An 18,584-nucleotide genomic window follows, 5' to 3' on the forward strand; every position below is an offset into this window, starting at 1 on the left:
GTCACTTGCGGTTCATGAGATAGCGATAACGTGACCTAGAACGTGCGCGCATCATCACTGGTAGGTCGCGTATGTTGTCTCAAGGTAGAAAACAAGCGCGTTGGCGCCAACATGCGATGACTCATTCCATTTCCCGGGAGAGAGAGAGTAAAAACTTTATTGAACATAAATAAAATAAGGCACGATGGTTGGAGCCCCTATTCCAGGGCCCCACTGGCACGAGCGGCTCGCTGGGCTTGGTCCAGAAGAGCCAACTGGCTCTCCCGACCCTCATCCGCAAGCCATGCCTCCCACTGCCTATTCCTCATTAGTGGATGTTGGTGTAATATGGGGCTGTTTATGTGCGGAGGCCTCCTGGGGCACTCCCATGTGATGTGTTTTAGTATGGGTGTGTCTGTGCACCACGGGCACTCGTCAGTGAACCTCGTGGGGTGCATTCTGTGTAGGTGGTGCAGGTTGGGGTATGTATTCGTCTGAATACGATGCCAGTCCCTCTCCTGTTGGCTGTTTAAATCGGAGTGAGGATGTCCAAAACGTCTCCGCTCCTGCCTTTGCTGTAGGAGGATGTCAGGATAATTCGGTGGAAGGTCGTCGCTAGGCCATGCCGTTGCTCGGACGTTTAATCCTCGAGCAATACGGTCTGCTCTTGCGTTTCCTGCCAGTCGCTCGTGTGCCGGACACCAGACGATAGTGTGGTGCCCCTCTAGTTGAGTGCCTAAAATTTTGATTATTGATTTGGGTGCCGTTCCATGTAGAAACAGGCGGCAAGCGGCTTGTGAGTCGGATAATATGACAGCCGAATTGGTTTGGCGCTCGGCGTCCTGAATAGCCAAGGCGATGGTTGCAGCCTCTGTCACGCATGCCGAGACGGTTTTGAAGGATGCCGTGGTTATGTTGTTGTTGCATGTAGAGACTATGGTGAAAGTGTCTGAGCTGGCTCGACTGGCATCCGTATAATACACCCCCGGTCCCATGCCAAAACGTTTGTGAAGAGTCTTTACCCTTGCTCTGCGTCGTCCGGGATGGTACTTGGGGTGCATGTTTTTGGGAATTGGGGCCACCGCGATGTGCGATCGAACGTTGCGGTCTATCTGGGCCATTTCCTCTCCGCAACACTGGGGTCTCAGGGGAAAGCCTAACCTCGCCAAAACTTCCCTACGCTGAGTTGAAGAACAAAGTCGTTCTTTCTGAGCATATAACGTCGCGACTGCGTACTCGTCTAAAGTATTGTGCAGGCCCAGTCCCTCGAATCTCTCTGTGCTAGCGCATTCGGGAAGACCAAGGGCAACTTTGAACGTTTTTCTTATTATTGTGTTTGCCTGTATATTCTCTTGGTTTGTGAAGGCCTGATACGGAAGGGCGTATGTGATTCGGCTAATTACGAATGCGTGAACTAGGCTGATGGTCCCTCCCTCAGTTAGCCCGTCTCTGCTTCTTGCCACTCTCTGTATCATTCTCGCCACGTTTCCTGTGACTTTAGTTTCTGAAGGGTGTGGGGTATTCCAGCGTTCTGCTGTATCCACATCCCCAATATTCTGAGTGTCTCCACTTCACGAATTGGCGCCCCGTCGAGAGTCAGGGTGACTGGCACCCAGTCCTTCTTTCTTGCGTATTTCGCACGCACCCGAATGAATTCCGATTTTTCGGGTGCGCATGCCATGGCCGCCGCCATTGCGTATTCCACGACTGTGTCTATGGCCTTTTGAAGAGTTTCTTGCTTGTCCCCGTAGGACCCCTGGTGAGCCCAGAACGTGATGTCATCGGCATATGTCGCACAGCCGAGATTCGGGTGTTTATCAAGCTCCAGGGCTAGCTTTCTCATCCCTACATTAAATAGCAGTGGAGAGAGTATAGCTCCCTGAGGGGTACCTCTGTCGGGACAGTTGAAGCTGTCGGACCTCGTGGAGCCTAATCCGATTGTGGCCGTGCGGTCGCTGAAGAACGAGCGCACGTAGTTATAAATTCGCGTTCCGCAGTTCACCGCTTCCAGTCCCTCCAGACTAGTGTGTGCGGGGGGGGGGGGGGGGGAGGTGGCGGGGAGATGCTGTCGAAGGCCTTTTTGATGTCCAATGCCAGTACAAATTTATCGTCCGACCCTCTGTTAGGGTGCGGAACCTCGTGCTTTAGTGGTAGCAAAACGTCCTGCGCCGACACGTGGGGTCGGAAACCGAACATGTTGGAGGGGAACATGTTTAGCTCTACGTGGTTCGAGAGCCGGACCTGCACAACCTTTTCAAAGAGTTTCCCCACGCACCACGCTACGGAGATTGGTCGAAGGTTGTTGATGTTACGAGGCTTACCTGGTTTAGGAATGAGAATAATTTTTGCTTCCTTCCATTCTTTTGAAAGGATTCCGTCCTCTGTGCAGACCGTGTCGTTAAAGAACTTGGTCAAGTTCTTTAGCGTCACTTAGATTGTGAATCATTGCGTTCGTGACCTGATCTACCCCTGGGGTCGTGTTTTTCCTGAAGGAGTGTGCCGCTGCATAAACCTCTTCAAAGGTTATGGGGGCTTCCAGTTCCGGTTGGTCCGGACCTTCGTAAACGGGTTTGGTGGATTGCCCGTTCAGAACAGTTCCTACCTATATCTGTTTAATTTTGTCCATTTCAGCTTCCCGACCTTCAAACTCGTTTTCAAGCAGCTTGAGTGTGCGATATTCGCGACTGTTTTTGTTCCTCCCGGGTCAATCATACTTTGAAGAATGCGCCATGTTTTCTTCGTAGTCAACGTGCCCCGAAGCGAGTCACTGAACTGACGCCAATTGCTATCGCTTAACTTTTGTGCGTAATTGTTAGCTTCCTGAGCTAGCTGAGCTATCCGTATCCTGAGTTTGCGATTAAGCTTCTGCCTTTTCCATCTTTTTGTGAGGCCTCTCCGGGCTTCCCTGAGATGCAAGAGGTGACGATCCACGGCTGTAGCCTCCGTTGTCGTTTCACTTGTTTTTGTGACCCCAGAGTGAATAACTCTGATCCACTCGGCCCATTCTCCTACGTCTGTTATGCTGCCGATTGTTTTCTGTTTTTCACGAAATTTGGTCCAGTCGGATAGCCTTGCCTTGCCAAGCTCTTCGAATCCTGGCTGCATCAACCGATACGCTTAAGATATAGTAATCGCTTCCTAAATTTTCACCTAGGTTCGTCCATCGAGTCTCACTTTCGTTGTTGGTGAACGTGAGGTCGGGGGAAGTGTCCTTGGATACGCTGTTCCCGATTCGCGTTGGGAGATCCGGTTGAGTTAGCTGGAAAAGTCCGTAGCGCTCTACAGCGTCAGCTAACAAGATGCCCTTGGGATTGTCTCTACTGTAGCCCCAGTTTCAGTGTTGTGCGTTAAAGTCGCCTAACAATATTAATTTGTCCCTACCTTGAGCGAGTCGCACCGCGGTTGCCACCACGTTTTCGAAATCCGCCTGTTTTACTCTGGGAGAACTATAAACGTCGACAATAATTGTTTTAGGTTTGCCCCCCCCCCCTTTTTTGCGGCCAAATCGGGATTATCTGGTGCGGAATAGGTTCTAAAAAAATAATTTACGCTAATCGCGACATCCTTCTTGGCAAAGGTGGCTACTTGAGGGTAATCTGGGTGAGCATAAAGCTCGTATCCTTTGAGTTCTTGATTTTGTTTTCCCATTTCCTGAATACAGATAACGTCGGGAGGGTTTGGCGCCGATTCTATGTAGTGCGTGAAATTAGCCAATTTAGTGCGTAGCGTGCAGAAATTCCATTGCCAGATTTCAATGTGAACGGTCTTTGTGTTGTTTGGCATATTATCCATGGATATTACTGTCACTATCAGTGTGCTCTATAGCTTTCGGTGTCTTGGTAGGAGCTCCCGGACTTTGACTGACCCTTGTTAGATATGGGAACGTTTCCTGAGCCTACTTCGAGTTCACCAGACCACATCGAATCGCACCACAGCTAATTAAGGAGCGCAGAAGCACGGATACCACACTCCTGAGGCGCGGCACGTGCAAACAATTTGGCGGCCCCCCCTTCGTGTGCCGCAGGTGGAGTTATTCACTGCTTGACTCTTCCCGAAAGTGAAGCAAGAGCCTGGCACTGTTGCGGGTAAAGTGGGTCCCGAAGCAAGACTGCTGTAATGCACCGTGAAAACCTGGCAGCGTCGCCCCCATCCATCTATTGTGACGGCGCATTGCAAGTCAGCAAGGCAAGACCACAAGGAGAAGTAAGCCCTCGCCGATTTGCCGAAAATGGCGTCACCTCAGCGGGCTCTCCTATTGGCGGAACGTGACGTGTCTTCGAGACCCCGAAGGGCTTAAAAGACATAGACCGAGAGCATTCCTAGAGCATTCCTTGATTCATCTCTTTCGAACTTCTTGCGACGGGCCGCAGCGTCCGAGTTGCTGCCGGCCCGTAATGACTCTAAGACTGCTGATTTCTTGGTCGTCTCACTGTAAATAATGTAAATAAACCTCCCAAGTTTTCATCCCGACGTCCTCCTCAACTCTTACACCCGATTTCGGGGGACGGCTGCGGCTTTTGTTTGCACATCCTCTACCATTCGCTTGAGTTTGTGTAGCTCTGCGAACATTAGTTCCATGTTTTGTGCTAACTGTTCCAGCGTTACCGATTGAGTGTTGGAGGCGGTACTTTGTTGCAGTGATGTCTGCGGTAGTGATTTGGAAGTGTGGTCCGCAATTTGTTTGGGTTGCTGTGATGTGCTGTTGTTTGCCATGCGCTTAAAAGCTTCAAACTCAGCTCGTAGCTCGGCTAAATTGTTTCGAAATATTTTGTTTTTCTTCTACTATTTTCTTGTACTCTGGGTTTTGTGTGATTAGTGTAGGTGTATTCTTAGCAGTGGCAGTGGGAGATGCGACTTGCGCCCAGCTCACCTGATTATTTTGACAGGTGCTGCATGCCCGTAGGACCCCTGGTGACTTGCTTCTTGGGGCCTCCTTCTTTTTTGTCTGATGTTGCTGCTGAGGCACCTTGGGTCGGGATGCCGACCGGCTTCTTTGGCCCGGCTGCCCGGAACAAGATCGGCTCCACGACGGCGAGCGGGTTCTGGAGCGGCTGCGACGATCCATCGTCGGAAGGAACTCCAGCTCGGAGCCCTCGTCTTCGGTGGCGAACCACCGTAGCTGGGTCTTCATTGGTTTGTTTGGCCGTGGTCTTGATATCTGCCTGACTGGCTTTAGTCTTTTGGGACATCTGCGTTCACCCGTTGGATGATCACTCCCACAAATGGCGCATTTGGGGGTGCACGTGTGTCCATCGGCAGGCTCCCGCACCCCGCACGAGCGGCACACCTGTACGTCGGGCTGTGGACATAAGTCGGTGCGGTGTCCCACGGTGCCACAGATACGGCAGAATTGTACCGCATTTCGCTAGGGTGTGCAGAGTTTCTCCTCCCCCCCCCCCCCGAAGTAATAAACACACCTTGGCACTCGGCTGCCGTAGAAGGTGAGCAAAGCACTTTGTGAGTCGCCCATCATTCTTGCGTCGATTAACTCCAGTCCCTGCGTTCGGATACGACGGTTCGATCGCAGAACGTCAGAAGGGGTGTGTGCTTCTGTCCCGTGGATTACTCCCCGCGTCGTGTCTTCTCCTGCCGTAACGTACGCATTGACTGGGTGTTGTCATCCGTTGATGTTCAAGGATTTAATGGCTTGCATGACCTTGGCCGTATCCCGATTCGCGGTGGATATCACTACAATTTGGGAACCTGAATTAATTCTTAGAATAAAATTGTTGTCGATGGTTCTGTCCTGGCACGCCTCCATGACCGCTCTTTCCATTGCCTGACTGGTAACATTCTTGAGTGGTAGCCCTTGGTGTGGTCTGATGACCACCTTCAGGTCACTCTTCGGTAGCGGCGGAAGACGCTTGAGTCGTGGGCGCCCGCGATGCGCCATGGCTTTGGATGAGTTGGTAATCAGACCTGATGGCAGTGCGCTTCCTTGCGCGGAGCGTCGCTCCTGAGCGAGATTTTTCTTTTCCTTCAGGGAAAGAACGCGCTCCCATCCAGCTTCTGCTGTCGTTTCGTCAACCACGGTAGTGGTTTGCATGTTGTTGTTAATCGTAGCTGCCTTATTGCATTCTTGGTGCGGTGTTGCATCACCCACCTGAGATGCAGTGACATCCATCTGTTCTTCAAGTCGCGACGTTGCAATAAGTGGCGGGTTCGATGTCGCAGCCGGAGTTCTTAAGGCCGCCATGCTCGAGTGCGAGCTCGTCCGCCGGAGCCGGCGCTGCTCCCCTAAGTGAAGTTAGGGTTAGCAGCTCACGACGTTCTTCAGGTGGAAAATCGGCCGTAAAACGCCGAAATATGGTCCGACTGACCTGCAGCTGAGCTCCACAGGCGCCGGACCACTTCTTGGAGATAGTGGGGATCGTTTCGGTCCGGTCCGAGAAGGTGGTCCACCTTGTATGCAGCAGATGACGGAAGCCAGAAGCGTTTTCGACGGAATAATCATGCGCTTTGAGCTAGCTGCTTTATTTTTACAGCGGAGGCTTTATTTTTCCGTCGTCTGCTGCGTACAAGTCGTCGTGTGCTGCATAAGCTAGGATGCGTGTACCCGAGAAATGGAATGAGTCATCGTATGTTGGCGCCAAAGCACTTGTTTTCTTCTTTGAGACAATATATGCGACCTACCAGTGGTGATGCGTGCACATTCTAGGGCACGTTATCGCTATCTCGTGTAACGCAAGTGACTCAGCCCGACTCACCTGGCTGAGAAACAGCCGAATATCACCGATAGCGTTGCGCACGCCAGAGATATCCACTAGCGCGACGCAAGCGCCGGCGCTGCCACCTCTTGTTCACTTCGCTGGTTACTCGCACCGCCGGAGGAAACTTCAAAGAGCCGCCTTGCGTACATACATTTCTTTTTATAAATTAGAAAGGCGCCGTTGTCCTAACTTTTGATTGTGCGAAAAGGCATTAATCTTGATTACGCTACAAATGCAGCAGTGAAAAGTGGACAACATTGTCGAGAGCTTCCTATGTTCAACCTATATTATTTCGTATAAACGCGTTCTTTAAAAAAAATTATGGCCTTAAACACAAATGCCAACACCACCCGAGAGCGATGCAAATACTATGAGCACGTTTTATGAACAAAAGATTTTCGTGGGACGCGGAAAATGTGGCGATACGCATTCCTCTCGGCTGCCATTGCATATGGCTGCTCATTAGCATAATTCGCGCGACCACAAATTATGGCGGAAGATCTCAGCAATGGCGGCCCAGCGCAACGTCATGCATCGTCAAAAAGACGTTTACGAAACAGCCCCTCCTGTGACGTTTCTCGCGGGATATTCCTTCAGCCAATGAGCAAGCTGGCATGGCGCATATCTTGAATCGGCACCACATATTCGCGAAATTGCAGATGCATTGCACTGGCTTCGTAACGTCGTAATACAGCTGCCAAGGACCCAAAAAATGTACTAGTCCATAAAATTTGCAACTCCACGCCCACTGCGCGCTGACGTGCGTCCTGCAGGACTTTTATTAAAGTTTTTCCAATCCAATCCACGTCACGTTTCGTCATATTGATGAAAACGCAAAATTGCATTTTGCAATACTTCCGCTTCCCGGCACGAATTTCAAAGCACGTGACCTTTCGACAGCCAATCAGAGAGTAAACATGGCGGATAAGGGCGGCCGCATAGAGTTTCCTACAAAATTACTAGAGGGAACTTTGGCGCTAGTGTCTACGTGAGCTACAATGGGAGCGGTTGTCACAGCATGGGAATTATGGGAAGTACATGGATTTGCCTAAACTTCGTCCTTTTTGGCTTCAAACGGCTTTATGACTTCGTAAACTCGTCATTTTCAACAGTTTATTGCGTAATGAATAATTAAATACACATCATTAAAATTGCCCGACGTCAGGATTCGAACACAGGGACTCTAGTACAGAAGCCTGGGGTGCGATCGGAGATGGTTGTTCGGCGCGTTCGTTCGGTTACCGGCGCGCGCGATTGGCCTACTCCGCGCCGACGTCGCCAGCCGCGGGGCGCCGCCCCGTTTTTGGTGACGTCAAAATGACGACACACTCCTGTCAATCATCCGCCCACCGAGCACTTCGTCCGAACGCGACGGGAGTTGATAAGTTTGGAGCGATCATACGGCTTCGCATGGCGCCTCTGGTGGATTGGATTGGATCCAACAGGCGGCCTTTTCGGCTGCGGAATGGCACGTTTGAATCAGATCCATAGTTTAATTCTAGAAAATGGCGCTTCCGTTGGAAACTTAGGTTGTTGCGCTGGCGTTTCTAGAGGAAGGAGGAGAGCGGGTGGCGGTGCGAAACGCGTTTGAAGAAATGACAGAAAGTGAATTCCGGCGTCGTTTTTCTTTCTCGAAACAAATAATTCGTTGGTTGTACAGAGAAATCGACAACATCATCGGTGCCAGCGAGCCACTGGGATGTTATCGCTGCCTCTTGAAAAGTGCGCCACTCTTCCCGTCGTATTTTTTTTCTTTTTCCTTCTCGCTGTGCGCGACACCACCTAGGGACGACGCAAAGAACCTAATAGTTATAAATTGCAGTAGTCACACGTATTACCATTTGAAAACGTGTTTGGGCTTGAGAAGAAAAAATACATTTTTTTAGATAAAGATTTCATTCAGTTGGAAGACGAGAAACATTTGGCTTTGTAGTACACTGTTTGCAAGCAGACGACAAACGACGGAGGTAAACTTCCGGGGAGGTCACCGCTTCCTGATTGGCTGCTCTCTCCGCCCCGCTGTCACAAATTTTGCATACTGCAACTTTGTGACGTTGCAGCAACTGAACAGAACGCGTATCGAACAAAATATCTCCGATCGCGCCCCTGATATTGAAACCATTAAGCCACGGATGCATGTATCGACAAGCGAATGGAACGCACTTATGAACTTATCGCAGGTATGCCAGTGCTTTGAGACGCTAGAGACGCTTGGCGCGTTTCGATTTGGGCACATAGACAAGCTCAATCGTTGCAATTACTAGCATTTGTACGCGTTCCCAGCGTCTTCTGCACTTCGAAGAATATAGATTCCACTGAAATATACGACAATAAGATTTATATAGCGTAATATACAAAGCCACAAGAACGTTTGAATCCATAAGCACAAAGATCAGACAAATCCATGTACTTCCCATCATTCCCATGGTAGGACAACGACTGCAGCGCCAGAGTTCCCTCTAGTAATTTTGTAGGAAACTCCATGGGCGGCCGTACAGCCGCCATGCGTCTCGAGAATAGCGTTGCAAGGGAGTGATGGGAAGTACAGGCTACGGATTGGCATTGTGTTGACTGGCAAACTAGTCTACAAGTATTTTTTGGCAGTTTTGGTTTCGCTCCAAGCGCAGTTGTTATGACCTGCAGTTGCACAGTGCAACGCAAAGCTCTCTGCTTTTGTTCTGTTGCTCGAAGTGATGATAGCGTGCTGGGTCAGCGGCTGGGACGATGTTTGTGTCGCGGTGTGGAGTCGAAGCCCTGACAAGAAAGCGACGGCATCGTAAACGTTGAAAGAACATGTTTTGACCGTTTTGACCGTTTGGAACGGATAATGAGTGGCACCGTCCGTGCCGGCCTTCTAAGTAGACATTTTGCAGGCTGCGCTATCGACTAGAGGAGACTCGGGTGCAAGCGTACCAGTGGTTATTCCACGCAGAGGAATCAATATTACGCACTGCGGTTCATCGCCACCGGCCTGCAGCTCTCAGAGGTCGGTCGGAAGCGAAGAATTAATCGGAATGGCCTAAATCACTGCTGCCGACACTGTCCACGAAGTTGAATGAATGAATGAATTTATTTCGATAAATATACAAGTTTATGAAAAATACAAGAAAAGAAGTTACAAAAGAGCAACTTGACTAGTCCTTAAACCTTCTCGTGACAGCAGCAGCAGAAACCAACACATGACAAAAAAGGAGGGTAAGAGAGAAAGAACAAAACAAAAACAATAAATGTTCTCATACAAGTGTTCATGCAGCAGATAACAATAGAAAAAAATACATAACTGAATAAAAAGAAGCCTACTTATACAGAGAATAAAGGCTAATAGGCACGAAAGTAATTTATTAACTTGTTTTTACTGCAAGAAAAAACATCAATAGCATCGTTCATTAACTTATATAATAATTGCGGTAAAGTGTATGAAAGCTTTTGTTTCGCATAGTTGGTACGTGGGTATGGCACAAACCAATATTCCGGAAGTCCTGTAGCGTAATAGCTTCTATTTTGTGTCAAGTTGGCTATAGACCTGGCGTGGTTAATGTTTTTCTGGCACTCCTTACCGTATGTTAACGCTAAGCGAAAATTGAAAAGATCAGGAGCTTTAGGTATCTTTAGGTCTTTAAATAATGAATTAGTTGGAAAGTCAAATGGCACTTTGCACACAACACGAATAGCTCTCTTTTGCAGACGAAAAATACAATAAATATTGGTGGCAGATGTTGTGCCCCAAACCAGGCAGCCGTAATTTTGGTGGGAAAAAAATTAACAGTTATAGAGCAGAAGTTTTACCTTCTGTGGAGTCTGTTTAATAGTGAAAAGAAGACCTGAAACTTGAGAAAGCTTGTTTGTTAAAAAAATTAGTATGGCATTAGTATGGCAAGAAAACACCTAAGGTTTTAATGAAATTCACGAGCATGATTTTTGAAGAGCAAAGTTTAATGTCATCCTTCAGGAGAGCATTCTTATTCTTGGCATGAAACAAAATTGCTTTAGTTTTTGCTGTGTTGATCTTCAGCTCATTTTCGACAGACCAAGTATATGACTCTTTAAGCACACAATTCGCAACTGTAAGCAGTGTTACAGCATTACTTGAGGAAAACAACGCGATTGCATCATCAACATATAAAATAAGCTTGGTGTGGAAATCTACATTAGCAGTATCATTAATAAAGATATTAAAGAGAAGAGGGCCTAAAATGCTACCCTGCGGAACGCCAATAGATACCGGTTTAACTTGGGATGAAATGTTATTAATTTGCACAAACTGGCATCTATGACACAGATATGATCTAATGAACTCTAAAGCGATGCCAGGAATACCATAGCGATTCATTTTATGTAACAGAAGCTCGTGGGTAATGCAATCAAAGGCCTTGCTAAAGTCTATAAAAGTGCCTAGAGTAAGGAGGCCTTTATCAATATTATCTAAATTGAATTCTGTTTGCAAAAGCAGGGAAAATTGAGTAGACCTATTTTTACGAAAGGTAAACTGACAATCGGTTAAGTTTTTGCTTTCGAGGAAATCAGAAATGCATTGAAACATATTTTTTCTAAACCTTTTGAAAATATGGGGAGAATAGAAATTGGCCTATAATTTGTCAACAATTTCTTATCTCCATTCTTGAATGAAGCCAACACTTTTGCAGTTTGCATCTGACGTGGGAATACACCAGAAGAAAGGCAGACATTGTAGACGTGCATTAATACAGGCGCAATTAAGTCTAAGACGTATTTCACAGGTTTAATCTGAATATCATTGACATCACAAACGCTGCTGTTATTGAGTTCACTGAACTTGCATATTATTTATGATACGTTTGTTTGATGCAAAAATACTGAATCGGCGCAATCAAAGGATAAGTAACAACTACCATTCATGTTGATAGGGGCACTAGCAACGCTGGTAAAGTAATTGTTAAACGTGTCAGGCAAAAGCACGTCTGGAACTACATTGCAATTTTCCAAAATACCTGTTGTAGGCTGATAATCAGGCACACGATTCAACAAAACGTTGGCCCGCTTCCACAACTTCCGGCTGTCATTCCAGCAAGATTGAAAGTACTCGAGATGATAACGGTCTTTAGCGCGGCACAGCTAGTTTGTTAATTGGTTCCGAAATGATTTAAAAACTTGCAGGTCATGTGGATTCCGGGTCTTAATGAACTTATTATATAATTTTTTTTAACTTTGATTTTACGCAGCAATACTGTCGTGATCCAGGGTTTGCGGATTTTCGAAGAACGCGAAGGTTTGGTAATAAGTGGAAAATGTTTTTGTAGCAAGCCCCAAAGGTGTGCAAGAATGTTTCATAGACATCATCTGCATTATCCGCAGCAAAAACATCCCCATAGTTAATCAGCCGTATTTCATTTCGGAACTCTGCAAGCTGGTGCATTGTAATTGTTTGATAAGTGAAGCTACATTTGTTTTCTCTTTTATTATTACGGATGAGACTTAGGAAGATGAGCATGTGGTCGCTTAAACCATACGTGAAAACGCCGGCTTTTATGTCAGCTTGGGGAATGTTTGTCAGAAAAAGGTCAATACATGTAGATGTGTTAGCTGTGACCCTGGTTGGAATCGAGATAGTATTATGACAGCCATATGCCTGCAACAAAAGCAAAGAGTCACAACTCGCTGCGGTATCAGTCAACACGTCAATGTTGAAATCGCCACCGAAAACAACTGTACATTGTAGATCATGTGCATATGGAAATATTTTCTCCGGAAACGACAAGAATCGCTCGACATTCCCATTGGGTGGACGGTAGAATACAGAAAAATAGCTCGTGCGTACAGTACAGATAAGACTTCACAGTCTTCCGACAAGAGGCAAAATTCTTCAATACAATTTACTGAAAGATTACCTTGCATAAGCATGCTAACACCGCCTCCACGCGAAGTGGTTCTGGACCTAGTAAAACATTGATAGCTCAGAAGGCACCATGGGGTAGAGTGCTGGTCATACCACGTCTCAGAGAGCATTATGAAGTCGAAATGAAATTTGAGGCTTTCAAAGAAAAAATCAAGTTCATCTTTTTTATTTCTACCAGACTGGCAGTTTAGGTGAAAACATTTAGTCGCCCAACTATGACAATTTTCAGTGTAATTAACAAAATCTGATGGAGGTAACGAGCCTGTGAAAGACATGGCAGTAGAAGTCAATTATCCATCAAACCCGTTTCATGATTTCAGTTCATCAAGGTCGACAGCACAGGTGCTCGTGTCCGCATGACTGCCTTCTTTTTTCATTACAAACACTTTTCCGCGCCGGTGCCAAGCGAAACTGAATTCATTGGCACTTGCCCAGCTTTAGTGGTCTTCAGAAGCGCCCTGTTATGGGCGCTTAGGTTTTCCAACATGAAACACCTTTTTCTGCTGTTGGCAGTACTTTAAGTTTGTTCAGCCATTGATCCCTTACCGATTGTTGTGCAAAGCGTATGATAACACCGGGAATCTCGTCAGAGTTAGAACATAGAGAAAGGGATTGAACAAGAGCGGACACAAGGCGAAAATTGGAAACAGGAAACACGTCACGCTATACTTTTAACATCGACGAATTGGGGCCGCGAGCATCGAGAAAAAGAAGAATGTGAAATGAGATTAACAGAAATTGTTTTATTTTTTTTAATCTTTCCCGGAAAAATTAAAAATATCTGCGTATAAATTAAGTTAAACTTTGCGGCTTACTTTCGTTGCCTAGCGACAGGCGAACTGGCGAATGACGAGCCAAATGTTTACGTCATTCGTCAGACTCACCGCCGATGCGAGAGAGAGTGGCCGCGCATCTGAGCGTTGGACCATAGAGAAAGGAATACAATAAGAGGGGACACTCCCATAGAGCCCAGCGGCCGAATTGACTGCAGCGCACCAAGCCTTGGATGTTAAAACCTGAAGCACACTTCCGGTGTCGGTTTTGTGCGCGCGCGTTTTGAATTCTAGCTGGTGCGCGTCACGCCGGCTCCGTTCTATTTTTTTTGCTTTTGCAGCAAATATTTATTTACATATTTATTTTTTTATTTATTAAATATTTATGTGCAAATTATTTTATAAAGTAAAATTGATCGCGATCTTCACAAGCCTCCATTGAATATGTGCCACGTGCAATTTCATAACGACGCAAGACACCTTGTGAAATGTAGAAAAATTAACGTTTATTTTATTCTTTGTAAATGCTCGTCGCGGGCTTTTTGTGCATTCATCCAGCGTTGTGGCACCAGGTAAGCAGCAGTAGTTTCCGCAGGAAGCTCCACCAGACGACACGAGCTGAAAAAAATTACAAGCGTTATTTTGGTATTAACATCTAAGAATAATGCCTGTAGAGGCGAAGCGTGCGAAAGTGGTGAGTGGGTGGCATTACAAACAAAAGCAGTTCGTATTTACACACACGGCGTAGAAAATACCCGACTCATCCCAAGCAATACCGTACATACCACAAACACATTCTAATTCCAAACATTCCCCTCTTCCCAATACTTATTTCCTGCACTTTAATGGCACGAATGCGCGGGCAACGGCGCGTTTCGCGAACTTGGCTACAACCGACGCGATAGTACGCTACGAATACACAGAGGTGGCCACAACAGAGGCTCTCAACCAGAGCATGCTGGACGCTCGCAGAATTCCTTCTACTCGCACTCAAGACAAAATGCGTGGGCGCCGTTCAGAAGACAGAATTTCGAGTTACTAGTTCCTGGCGTTTGAGCTCCTCATCACTTATCACTTCTGCGTTCTGAAAGGCGCAAGCAACGCACTCCCGTGTTATCACTCTTGACGATTGCTCGTCGCGTTTTCGACAAGCGTGGGTACCGAAAGAAGGCTTAAATTGTTGCGGGGACATAAAAATTGCGACAAATTTGTCGGAGTAAGATTCAGTACGCGCCAAACTAACTGTCACCACGACCGAGCTGCTTTTCGCTGCGTCACAACAGGCGCGGAGAGCGGGCCTCATAACATAAAAGTGTCGAAAATAATTTTCAACAATGTTTAGCGTCAGAGAAAGAACAGCGTCATGAACTTGTCAGTGCATTAAAGCGCGAAACCGCGCACCACGGCCGAGCTGATTTTCGCTAACCGAGTCACAGCGCCAGGCGCACCCACTGTGCTCGAAAGGTGGCCCAAAAAGTAATGAAATTAGTTTCAATAATGTTGGCAGTCAGAGAAAGCCCCAAAACTTCTCGCAGTAAAATTCAGTACACGCGAAACTGCGTCACAGCACCCTGTGCGACTAACGTGCCCAAAAACTACCGAAATTAGTTAAAACAATATTGGGGCTTACAGGAAGCGTCGCAAACATCTCCCAGTGCGATTCTTTAATTCAAATTAACTGCTCCACGACGGCCACGCTGTTTTTCGTTAACTGCGTCACAAGTCTAACCTAGTTGCCGGGCAGTAAGCCTAATTGCTTGAAGTGCGTCGCAGACTGTCGAACAAAGTTTCTCACCTTGCCGTAGTCCAATAGTGCAGTGCTGCCTTGTCGAAGTTCCGAATGAACGCAATAATTCGCCGGGAGGCCACCAAACCAGGCTAAATCCCAAAATAGAAAAACAGTCAGACGGGTGACCAAACAGGCCAACGCTCAGATGCGCGGCCGGTCGCTCTCGCTTCGGCGGTGAGTCTGACGAATGACGTAAACATTTGGCTCGTCATTCGCCAGTTCGCCTGTCGCTAGGCAACGAAAGTAAGCCGCAAAGTTTAACTTAATTTATACGCAGATATTTTTAATTTTTCCGGGAAAGAATAAAAAAAATAAAACAATTTCTGTTAATCTCATTTCACATTCTTTTTTTTCTCGATGCTCGCGGCCCCAATTCGTCGATGTTAAAAGTATAGCGTGACGTGTTTCCTGTTTCCAATTTTCGCCGAGTGTCCGCTCTTGTTCAATCCCTTTCTCTATGGTTGGACTGTTCGGGCGCCCGTCTGCCTGTTTTTCTATTTTGGTATTTAGCCTGGTTTGGTGGCCTCCCGGCGAATTATTGCGCTCATTCGGAACTTCGACAAGGCAGCACTGCACTGTTGGACTACGGCAAGGTGAGAAACTTTGTTCGACAGTCTGCGACGCACTTCAAGCAATTAGGCTTACTGCCCGGCAACTAGGCTAGACTTGTGATGCAGTTAACGAAAAACAGCGTGGCCGTCGTGGAGCAGTTACTTTGAATTAAAGAATCGCACTGGGAGATGTTTGCGACGCTTCCTATAAGCCCCAATATTGTTTTAACTAATTTCGGTAGTTTTTCGGCACGCTAGTCGCACAGGGTGCTGTGACGCAGTTTCGAGTGTACTGAAGTTTACTGTGACAAGTTTTGGCGCTTTCTCTGACTGCCAACATTATCGAAACTAATTTCATAGCTTTTTGGGCTACCTTTCGAGCGCAGTGGGCGCGCCTGGCGCTGTGACTCGGAAAATCAGCTCGGCCGTGGTGCGTGATTTCGCGCTTTAATGCAATGACAAGTTCATGGCGCTTTTCTTTCTCTGACGCCCAACATTGTTGAAAATTATTTTCGATACTTTTATGTTATGAGGCCCGCTCGCCGCGCCTGTTGTGACGCAGCGAAAAGCAACACACACACACCAAAGAGGCCTGTAAACACTGCGGGGCTTCTGCCAGACCGGCAGACACTCGAAATGGTCATGGTGAATTAGGAAGTCACGCTTCATTTCGACGAGGCAAAGGGTGTGAAGGTCGGGTGAGAGAAATTTCTTCCTGCGCGTGGTGCGGAACGCCAACCGTAGCAGGAGCAGTCACGTCTCATTTCGAAGAGGCATGGTGAGAGAGCGTCGGGTAAAATCCCTTTCTGCACGTGGTGCCACACGCCAACCCTAACAGCATCTCCGGCGGGGGAGGAAGATGCCGACGCGTAGGGGCCAGCAGCCGCTGTGCGAGGCAGCGGCGTTTCAGTTGCAGAATTCCCCTTAGAGGTGATGAACCCTTAGTTCGTAGGTGGTAGATTCCTGGGAGTTGTCATCAGTCCCCGTGGCCGCTCTTGTGACTTTTCTCCCTGGTCCAGTCCGGTGAAATTCGTCTTGCAAGCAGGTCTCGCAACTTTTCGTCTCCTGCGTGGGCAAGCAATCACCCCAGAACAGTGCCCGACCCACAACCACAAAGCAGCGAGCACAAGGTCACCCACTTACAAAACACACCCGGCTTAAAGAAAAAGAAAACCCGCAACACCTTACCCATTCCTTACGCGCGTCCCCCCCCCCCCCCCCGAACACTAAAAACAGCCATTTCTTGAAAGCGCTAAGACGTGGTTATTAAAATCAGCTAACAATCAACTACACTTCGGAAAAAAACGTATGAACGAACGTAAAAATGCCACCGAAACCCGGGTTAGCATGAGGCTTTCGTTACTCTAGGAGCAACGACTCAAACCGTCGGCATTGCCGTTAAGCTTACCCTTCTTGTAGCGAATATCGAATGTGTACTGTTGAAGAGCAAAGCTCCAGCGCAAAAGACGACAGTTTTTCGTAGACATGGACTGCAGCCACGTGAGGGGATAGGGATCAGTCTCTATGGTGAACCTTGAACCAGCGATATAGCAAGCTAGCTTCTGCACCACCCATACTACGCAGGTGCATTCCTTTTCTGATGCACTGTATGCTTCCTCACGAACTGAAAGCTTTCTACAGGTGTACAGTACAGGGTGTTCGCTCTTGTCATCCCTCATTTGTCAGAGCACCACCCACATACCTCTGTCTCTGGCATCACACTGACGAATGAATGGCTTAGAGTAGTCGGGCGCGTTCAACACTGGCTGACTCGTTAGTGCTTTCTTCAGCATACTAAAAGCCTTTTCTTTTGCGTCATCCCACTTTACCGTTTGTGGTTCTTTTTTTCTAAGAGCATCCGTTAAAGAACTCGCAATCTCGGAATACCGCGGGATATATCTTTGGTAATAACTCGACAAGCCAAGGAATGATCTGATGTCCCGCTTGGTGCGTGGTTGCGGGAAGTTGTCTATTGCGGTCAGTTTAACCTCGGAAGGCTGACGATAGCCTTGCCCTATCACGTGACCTAGATAAGCTACCTCCGCGCGCCCTTTGGCATTTGGGAGCCTTAACGGTTAAGTTGGCCTCTCGTAGACGACACAGCACGGTTCGCAGGTGTTGCATATGGTCCGCCCGTGGTGAAGAAAGGATTGCTATGTCATCGAGATACGGAAGTGCAAAGTCCTCCATTCCTCGTAGCACCTGGTCCACAAGGTTAGAGAAGCAATAGGGAGCATTCTTTAATCCAAAGATCAGGACTTTCGGACGAAAGGTTCCCATCGGGGAAATAAACGCCACAAGCCTGCTTGCCTTCTCGGTCAACGGAACCTGCCAGTATCCTCTGACTAAATCGAGCGTAGAGATGAAATTAGCACTGCTCGCTTTCTCAAGCCTTTCCTTGATATGCGGTATTGGATAAGTCTGGTCCTTCGTGATTAAATTGAGCCTGTGGTAGTCGATGCAGGGTCGCGGCTCTTTTCCTGGGACCTCAACTAAGGTAAGAGGTGAGGTATAATCCCTCTCTCCTGGCTCGATTACACCTAGCCCTAACATCTTGTTTATTTCAGCGTTCATAACTTCACGTTGACGAGGTGAAACGCGATAAGCTTTCGAACGAACTGGGTCCGATGAGGTTAACTCGATGTCGGGAACGATCGCAGTGGTCCTGCCCGGTGTGTTTGAAAATACGTGTTTAAATTCAAACACGAGTTCCCTCAGTTCGGCCCTTTGATTGGGATTCAACTCCGCCTGCTCTACTAACTTGTCAATGGTCTCTTGAATGTTTTTTGCCTCCGTCACTGCTGTTAACTCTGGAAAGTGGACAGGCATCTCCTCAGGTTGGTTAAGGGACATGTTCCCAATGGCTTCCCTCTGCCGGTAGGGTTTAAGTAGATTGCCATGGCACACTTG

At 47.5% G+C, this 18,584-nt stretch overlaps 1 protein-coding gene across 1 annotated transcript in view; it reads left to right on the top strand.

Moving 5' to 3' along the window:
* Positions 1-18,584, top strand: part of LOC139051627 (uncharacterized) — a 54,976-nt gene that overhangs the window by 6,145 nt on the left and 30,247 nt on the right. Inside the window, exon 2 of the mRNA XM_070528575.1 lies at positions 4,866-5,112. Within this exon, the coding sequence (XP_070384676.1) occupies positions 4,866-5,112 (247 nt within the window). The remainder of the gene's footprint in view (positions 1-4,865; positions 5,113-18,584) is intronic.

Source organism: Dermacentor albipictus, unplaced genomic scaffold (assembly GCF_038994185.2).
Source record: "Dermacentor albipictus isolate Rhodes 1998 colony unplaced genomic scaffold, USDA_Dalb.pri_finalv2 scaffold_13, whole genome shotgun sequence".
Lineage (NCBI taxonomy): Eukaryota > Metazoa > Arthropoda > Arachnida > Ixodida > Ixodidae > Dermacentor > Dermacentor albipictus.